The sequence below is a fragment of the Triplophysa rosa genome, linkage group LG25 (assembly GCF_024868665.1).
Source record: "Triplophysa rosa linkage group LG25, Trosa_1v2, whole genome shotgun sequence".
Taxonomy (NCBI): domain Eukaryota; kingdom Metazoa; phylum Chordata; class Actinopteri; order Cypriniformes; family Nemacheilidae; genus Triplophysa; species Triplophysa rosa.
In genome coordinates this window covers 2,603,349-2,612,504 of record NC_079914.1, presented here as the reverse complement: position 1 = coordinate 2,612,504, position 9,156 = coordinate 2,603,349, and the positions used below count along the sequence as shown (strand labels likewise).

The 9,156-nt window shown below is 36.0% G+C and overlaps 1 protein-coding gene across 1 annotated transcript; it reads right to left on the bottom strand.

Annotated features, from left to right (window-relative positions):
- Positions 1-608: 608 nt before the first annotated feature.
- Positions 609-4,823, bottom strand: lamp3 (lysosomal associated membrane protein 3). The gene is made up of 6 exons (XM_057326250.1): positions 4,763-4,823; positions 3,954-4,186; positions 3,256-3,375; positions 3,066-3,138; positions 2,603-2,773; positions 609-1,729 (listed from the first exon to the last, which is right to left on the bottom strand). Exons 1-6 carry the CDS (start codon positions 4,821-4,823, stop codon positions 1,590-1,592), a joined length of 798 nt encoding a protein of 265 aa, XP_057182233.1. The 3' UTR covers positions 609-1,589.
- Between the last annotated feature and the right edge of the window lie 4,333 nt (positions 4,824-9,156).

The following is a 9,156-nucleotide window of genomic DNA, read 5'->3' as shown; positions in this document are numbered from 1 at the left end:
TGTAAATCGTATTATATTGTATTGTCATTGTGTTGAATGTCTGTACTAGATGCTTCCAACACCAAAGAAAATTCCTTGTGTGTGCAAGCACACTTGGCAAAAGCTCTTCTGATTCTGATTCTGATTTCTAATGACAATTTTCTTGTATATTCACATGCCCTCTTTTTTCTGTATTCTGCTCATCTCTTTCTATGCCACTGTCTGAGTGCAACACACTGCGATGAATTAAGTAACTTTTTTTTATCTCAAACACATACAGGTAAATAATTGTTTGCATACAATATGCACGTTTACTTTTGTTCTGTCAACTATTACTTAACGTTTAATTTCAAAATATCAATGTTAAATAAGGATTATTCGGACAACTGTGATATCTTTTTGTTAAACTACAAGAATGTGTTTTATTTACCCCATCTGACCACCACAGCAAAAAGTATACTGTGTTGATCATGTTAGTCAAGTCAACTAATTATTGCAAGCTTGCTTTTTTAATTTGTGCAAACTAAGTTTACTCACAAATTTACAGATACAGTCGTTTTGTTTTGCATCGCTGTTTAAGGAAGAAGTTGTGAAAAACTGTAAAAAAAAAGTTGTCATGGGTGCATAATGTAGGCTAAATAATGATAAAAAAAAAACCTTCTTGCTTTCCTGTCCTTATATGCTAAACATGAAGTTTATTAAACGGCTTGTTCTTAATATGATTTTTTAAAAGTTTCATATAATCATAATTTAATTTATTTCAGAGGCAAGGTTAAAGCTTTATAATAATTGGGTCTTTATTTCAGGCTGTCACAGAAACCTCACAGTAAACAGCAGTCTCTCCTCTCTCACCCACAGCACCAAACATGAATTTTTACATAATAAACCATTAGCTAAACAGTCTTCACGTAACATCCCTGCATGTAAACAGCAGTGAATCTCTTATCCCCCTTTAATACTGTGTCTGTCTTTGGTTTACTCATTCATTTTTGTGTTAATGCCCACATTTTTACATCTTGCACAAATGTATATTAACAATCTTTCATATACATTAAAAACGAAAATATTTAGAACATGCTGAAGGCAAACAGTGTTTCAGAGGAATCATCCAGAAATAAAGCAACACCAGAAGTTGTTAAAACACTTATATCAGCTTAAAATAATTTCAAATAGTTACAGAGCGACATTCATTCAGTTAAAAGTTATAGATTTGTAAAGGTACAGTAATACAAATTCACTTCTTAACCTTTATCAAACTATAGGTCAATAATTTGGAGTTTGTTATAAATTCAGGCTTCATAAACTTTATTACTTGGCAAAGTATGGCTGCTAAATGTGCTTTCTGCCTGCTTTTTTATTATGAAAAAATCCACAAGATTTCATTTTCAATACGTTCTTACAGTCTTTTGTGTTTATTTGCAAGAGGCATTTTGCTGATAATCCTTTCAAAATATATTTGACTGCATTTTAGTTATTTCTCTACAAATCAAAATTAGCCATCAAAGGAGGACTAGTGAGCAACAGTACTGTTTACTAAAACGATATAGTCAAACAATATAACATGATGAAATCACGAGATAGTGCTTAGTATAACGCACATATATAGAGCATCAGAGCTGCTCATAGCCTTGCCCGCGCCGCTCACGGACAAGCAAATAGGTAAGAATTGCAATGAGACAAACTGCTGCAGCTACAGCCCCCAAGATAATCGGGATCATCCGTCTGTTATAATCCGCCCAGCACTCAACCTCTGAAATAAAGTCAGAAAAATAGTGTTTTCTTTGATGAAACAATATAAATCATGCATGCATCCTACTGTATTATTTAAACCACACTGCTGAAAAACCAATGGTTCAATTGGTTTCTATTACAAAGACCATTAAAACCATTACACAGTTTCAATAGGCATCTTATTTTGGGTCTTATTTAATGGTGTGTTATTGATTGCCATCTGCCAGATAACATCCCACCAAGAAAACCCAACACATTACCAGTAGAAACCCACAGAGACCTTTAAAGTTTCTAATAAAACCAGTACAGTTCCCATTATAACCAATAAATCCGTTACAAATGTGATGTTTCTATAGTTTTTTTCTTAATGTAAATGTAAGACTTTAAAGGGATAGTTCATCCAAAAATGAAAAATCTGTCATCATTTACTCACCCTCAGGTTGTTTCAAACCTGTATACATTTCTTTGTTCCAATGAACACAGAGAAAGATATTTGGAAGAATGTTAGCAATTTTCAGTTCTGGGACATCATTCAATACCATAGCAGGAAAAAAAATGTGTTCTTTTGAACACAAAATAAGATATTATGAAGAATTTAGGAAAACAAAGAGTTCTCGGGCACCTTTGACTACCATTTAATTATTCCTACTATGCGTCACGGGAATGAAAATTACTAACATTCTTCCAAATATCTTTAGCAATTTATACAGGTTACGAAATGACATGAGCGTGAAAAAATGATGACAGAATTATCATTTTTGGATGAACTATCGCTTTAATGTAAAGTAAGAGTTTTTTAGTTTACATGATTTTAAAAATTAAATATATTTGTTCAATATTCGACTGTATGGAGGATTAAATGTACACATGCATAAAAGGATATCCACAGTACCTTTTCCAAAGGCTCCATTATTCAGATCAAACGCTTGAATCTGCAGCGGTACGAGTTTAACTCTGAAGAAGTCTGCCAGTATCAGCGTCGTCTCAGTATTGCACTTGAAGCTCAGACCATTGGTGGCTTTGAATAGCTTTTCATGATCCATAACTCCAATGTACGTTTTGTCTATTGAGTGTGTGAAAAAGGTCAATGGCAAACAGTAATTCCAAGAAAAAACATTGTTACATTAGTAATGTTCATTTCTTTTTTGATAAAGCACCGACTGATTTATTTTAACTATGTGCATATTTTATGCATCTTATTTTTTGTATTTAAAATGCTTAAAAATACATATTGTGTCTGGACGGGATGATAGACTGTAATTAAAATCTAGTAGCTTCAGTAGATTCTTTTATTTATGCAAAACATGTTTTTCTTTATTGGGACGGCTGGGGAATTTCGTGTAGTTCATACTTACTTTTGCAATTTTTACAAGGAGGGGCAGGTTTCAGATGACCTTTAATGGTATTCACATATGAGAAGCTGCCTTCCTAAAAGCACAGTTAAACACATGCAACACATAAATACATTAGCGTGTTGGGATGTTTGTTTAATAAAATAAAATGAACATTGAGATCTTGTGATGAATACATTCAGATGAATTAGACCTTCTTGAAAACGAACTGTAGATTTCCACCATCAAAGTCCAATGAGAGCAGAGATTCACTGACACCACAGTATCCCGTGGCTCGTGTTAAACTGGGATTGATGTTGAAATAATACTTCTTCTGCAATGCAAAACACAATCGTACAAAATGACTAAAATCTAAATTATTCTTTAGGGTTGCATAAATGTTTCAAAAATACAGTAACTTTGAGGCTATACTGTAAAAGAACGTCAGAAAACAGAAAAGACCGTAAATTTACTAGAAAAACAGGGAAAACATGTAATTTTACAGAAAACATGTTATTTTACAGTTTATTTCTGGCGCCCGGTCAAAAACCGTTCAATTACAGAAAAAGACAGCAAATTTACAAGATAAACAGTAAATCAATTTATTACATATCCTTATATCCTGTAATTTTACAGGAAAACAACTGTTATTTACGGTATATTTCTGTTGCTCCAGCTGGCAGAAAATTTATGTTCTTTTTACGCATTTTTTTTCAAACAGCAATAGCTGACAGCTTTTCAGAATATTGATTATATGACAAAATACTTGATACACATGAATGTTCACCGAACCGTTGGCGAACCGTTATCTGGTTTGCCACAGGGTTGTTCATAAACCAAATGTGAGTTCTCACCCCTTCAGCGTACATGCTGAGGAGTCAAGTAAAAGTGCTGAGACTTTAACAAACTTACTTTGTTCTCTCTCACAACATACTCCACTCCCAGACTGACCCGCGCACACACTTTACCCTGACGGTTCCTCAAGATGTATGTAAACTGAGGCGGGATGCTTTCTTTGGGCTGAAGAACGGGACTGATGGAGACGTTGGTGAGGGGAGGCCGTGCATCACTGGTGATGCTAACAAGACCCTCTTCTGTAGCTTCTTTAGTCATAGATTCAATAGCATTTGAGGTGGGAGGACTTCCTGTAACCACAAGGCAAAAGGCCAAGTGTTAACCAGAGATGAGCTGTCACGAGCATCTCAGACAGCTATTACTTGGGTTTAGTGTGTAAAAAACTGAACAGAGATATAAAAATACATATTAGATGCATACACTGTAAAACTTCGCTGTAATTTCGCAGCAGGTTTGCCAGTAATTTACTATAGATTTAATGTACAATTTTGTTTTAAACATAAACTTACATAGTTTATATATTTTTCTTTCATAAAACAAGACTAAATATCTTGAGTCACTTTTCTTGTTATGTACATGTATCGTAATAGAAGTTTAAATATTTTTACAGAAAACAAGAGAAACATGCTTAGGAAGAATGTAATTTTTTTGCAGTGTTACTGTGCTAATGCCAGTCTCTTCTTGCTCATTTTGAATCTCAAAAATCAAACAGAACATAATTGGAAAGTTTATTAAGTAGTAATTAAATCTACAGTAAGTTACTGTCAAACCTGCTGCAAAACCTACAGCAAAGTTTTACAGTGTAGGCCTATTCGTTTCAATATTCAATTCAGATGTTTTTGCAATAAAAAAGTAAATCAACTCACCTTGACAGTTGAGGGAACAGAGCACGAGAAACAGAAGGATGATGCGACTTGAGCGAATCATGTTGACGAAGTGTTTATGGGTTGCAGAAGCAGTTGACTAATGCACACACGTTTGTGAGGGAGGATCTGTGTGCTTTGATGTCATCAGCTACTATTGTGTGACATCAGGATAGTACTATGCATGATTACTGCATGATTATTTTACAAAAATGAATATAATTTATTATATTTTGTCAGTAAGCGGTATGCGGCCATTTAAGAAAATGCTGGGTTGTTAAAAACCCATGGTTGAGTCTAATAGGGACATTTTCTAGATTAATTTATATTTGATATATTTATATAATTTATTCATATTTTAACCCAGCCATGGGTTTAAACAGCCCGGCTATTTTTAAAGTACACATTTATTTTCAGTGTGCCCCTTAATTTTAATTGTATTTATTGAGCCAAGATGTTGCATATAGGCTACCTCTAGTGTTTATGTGATGCTGAAAAATTGGTTTAATAATGTGTAAAATTAGAACAATTCTTTGATCTGCCTGTTAAACTTTTATTGTGTTTTAACCAAAATTTGTTTATGAAGGAAGCATGCATTACAGTTTTTGTCCATTGCTTGAACACTTTTTGCAACACTTCGGCTCATTGTGTCAAAACTTTACACACAAGCACACAAGACACAACACTGGGAAGTAAACCATTCACATCTATGTCGAATTGAAACTCTGCTATCAAAACCTAACAATCCTTTGTCAAAATCTCACTCTGATGGCAAAATGATACACACTTGCATCATATGAATACACTTTCAGATTAGCAGCAACACACTAGTGTACTTTATATAAAAAACACTGTAGTCTTTAATGTTCACTGTTTTTATTCAGTTCATCAGTTATCATTCTGTGAAGCTCAATGCAACACTTACAGTTTTTGTTATGTTTCTTCTCCAACAAAGGTTTTCACAACAACCAAAAATGAAAGTACCGAAAGGTTACAAATGACATCACCTCAATACTGTACATCACAGTACTACACTTTACAGTACAGTACAGTAAATGCAGTAACGCAAAAATAAAACCAAAAATACACTACTGTAAATGAAAAACAGGCCAATTGTGTGTGGGTGGGATTATGGATCCTGCCGTCTGTTTGGGTCTGGCCACGGGATCTCATCAACATCACAAGCGATATTTTCTCCTGCTAAGCAACGGGGAAAATATCGCCTTGTGTGCCGAATCCATCCATGGATTGACCTTACCTCAATGTCTCCGCATGCCTCTTCCATTGCCTGTAGAAGAGGCGTGCGGGCATGTGGTTGGCGGTCATATACGTGCCATCTCCAAGCGGAAAAAATAGGGTTTAGAAATGGTCAGAATAGAATACAGTCTGGAGTAGAGAGTTGAGGACATACCTGTTTTCCAGTCTGAATGTCCTTATGATGGATGCAACTGTGAACCGGCTTAGATGTGGGTGGACTCTCTGCCCAGCTTCCCTCATTGTCAGGCCATGATTTGTCACATGATCCACCAAAGTTGCTCTAATATCATCTGAAATACTGTTCCGTGCATAGCCTCTTCGACCACGTCCTACTCCACTCTCTCTTTGTCTTCCTCTACCTCTTGCTCTCCCTGCCTCCATGCTTGCAAAGTTCTCAAAATGGCTCAACTGAGGCCTATTTATGGCTGGCTGATTGGTGTTCAGTTTTGTAAGTAAGATTTTTCAGGTGTGTGTCTAAGTGTTTTCAATCACCCAATGTGTTTTGTATTTTGAATAGATGTGTTTTCCCAATGGTACCCATGAGATTTCATTTATGAACGAAGTGTCTTATGTGTGAAATAGTGTGTAGTGTGCAGAAGCAAGTGTGTTGCAGAATTGCAAATAAAGTGCAAAGCAACGCTTTTGTTTAAGGTATGGTTACACTGTGTTTAAGGTATAGTAACAAAAGCTTCAAGTTTTGTTACTTTGGTCTAAGCATGTGTCTATAGTGTTCAAGCAATGGGCAAAAACTGTAAACACCTTCAAAGTACATGGCTTTAATTATATTGTTTTTCTTTTCTTTTTTTACAAAAGATTCTACTCATTCGACAATTGGGCCTTCATTGCTGGATCAGATTCAATTCATTTGTTGTCTGCTGCTTGCTGCTATTTCATACTTTTTGAACGAGACCAAAAGTTTTACTTTAAAAAAATTTGGAGAATGTATTATGAAATACATGGTTTAGCTCCTCAGTACTTGAATGAACTCCTTTTGTATTACAGTCCTTCACGTGCATTACGCTCTCAGGCGTCCTGTCAGTTGGTAATACCTAGAATTTCAAAATCAAGTGCAGGTGGTAGATCCTTTTCCTATCTAGCGCCTAAACTTTGGAATAGTCTTCCCTGCACTGTCCGGGAGGCAGACACACTCTGTCAGTTTAAATCTAGACTAAAGACGCATCTTTTTAATCTTGCATACACTACTCTTCCATAATATAAATCTTCTGAGGGTTTAGGCTGCATTAGTTAGATCAACCGGAACCAAAAACACAACTGATGTACTTGTTGCATCAAAGAGTGCAGAACAGTACTCTACTCTCAGCCAGTCTTGTCTCATTGTTCCAAGGTTACCACAGGAGCAGGATGCAGTTCATGGCCAGACCTGATGGTAGAGCGGAGAATGGGAAGCGGCGACCTGACAAGAGCTGAGATGATAGAGCTGGATAAAGAAGGACGCGGTCACCTGACACGTCTTCACCACAAAATTTCAAATGCTATTAGATTATTAATGATAATCTTAAACTATAATTTATTATTAGTAAGTTTATTTATTTTATTTAGCCTTGTTGTGCAAGCTCTTGGAGCTTGTGCAGAGGCAGCAGCTTTTGCCAGAGGGGAACTGGAATCCCCTGGTTGGGCCTGGGTTCTCCTGAGGTTTTTTTTCTCGATTAGAGTTTTGGGTTCCTCGCCACCGTTTGCATACTGTTTTTGCACTATTTGCCTGGCCGGGGGGGCTGCTTTAGAATTTTAAAGTTTTACTTAATTAATATTGCATATAGGAATTTATAGTCTGTTATATTTGACCTGTGCTTCTCTCTCCTTTATCGTAAATGTGTGCTCTCACTGTGCGTGCGTGTGTGTGTGCGTGCGTGTCTGTGTGTGTGCGTGCATGTCTGTGTGTGTGCGTACTTGTCTGTTTACGCGTGTGTGCGTGCGCGTCCGTGTGTCTGCGCATCCGTGTGTGTGTGTCTATGTCTATGTGTGTTAGTACGTGTGCATATTGTGTGTGTGGAGTGTTTTGTATGTGGGTATGTCTGTCTTCTGTGTTTTCACCCTTTTCTTGTTTTTGCAGGTTTAACTTTAATTGGTTTGCTTATAGTCAATATGTCTCATATACAGCTGCTTTGTATCAATGAAAATTGTAAAAAGTGCTATATAAATAAAGTTGAGTTGAGAATGTTTTAACAACCTCATTAGTAACTACACAACATTTCCTGTACAACACATTTCAAAACACGTTATTTTGCAATGTGTTGTAAAATGATGAAAAAGTACACTCGCCTGTTCACACATAACTGTTTGTGCTTTGTTAAGTTTTCTTACTTCCCTTCACACTTGGGTAAGTTCAAGACATGTTTTGGTTGTTACAGTTTCTTATCTCTCTCTTTTTGCTGTGCGCTTATACAATTAAATGTTTTAGAAAATGCTTAAAATGCACTGAATTAATCACTATCCATGTTGCTATAATATAAACTGACATGATCCATTTGTGGAAATATTATCTCAACAATAATCCCAGTCAAAAACTACAAAGTTTAAAAATTCACCTGCCAAACAATGTACAGTATTAATAAATGCATAAATGCACTATAATAACAGCATACATCATGACACAGGTAGATAGGCCTATTTTATTTCAGGTCTTCAGTCATCTGGGTTTGCCCTGGGTTGCCATGTTGGGTTGCATGCTACATAATGGCTTAAGGGTGTCAGATGTTCAGTACGATTAAAAGCTTAAAAACGTGCCAAGTTTTCATGCATTTTACATTTTGGGGATGGGGCGTTTCCAAGTAAGCTGTAATGAGCTGTAGCTGATTTGGTAGACCTACCTGTCAACTTTTACATCTCTTACGGTCTCAAGTATATACCTTCATAGAGTATCTTGAATCATTGTCCTCCCTTAAAGCATTGAGATACGTCAAAACCTTTGGATAAAATGACTGATATTTCTGAAGCCTTTCCACTGCCTTAAAGACTGGACACATTTGTCATCCATTCAGTCGTCTTTTCATTTAGAACTTCCCAACTCAGCAGGCACCTGGAATCTGACATTGTTTGACAGGTAGCATGCAGAGAATATACCTGTTATATATGACAAAATGGGACTTATTGCTTAAACAGTTTCTTATGTAGTCTATAAT

Bases quoted from the DNA above. Each gene is read 5' to 3' on its own strand.
- lamp3 (XM_057326250.1), bottom strand. From the start codon at position 4,823: ATGATTCGCTCAAGTCGCATCATCCTTCTGTTTCTCGTGCTCTGTTCC. The intron at 4,187-4,762 runs GTGAGTTGATTT...TTGTGGTTACAG, and splicing joins CTGTTCCCTCAACTGTCAAG to GAAGTCCTCCCACCTCAAAT. The intron at 3,139-3,255 runs GTCTAATTCATC...CTGTGCTTTTAG, and splicing joins TACAGTTCGTTTTCAAGAAG to GAAGGCAGCTTCTCATATGT.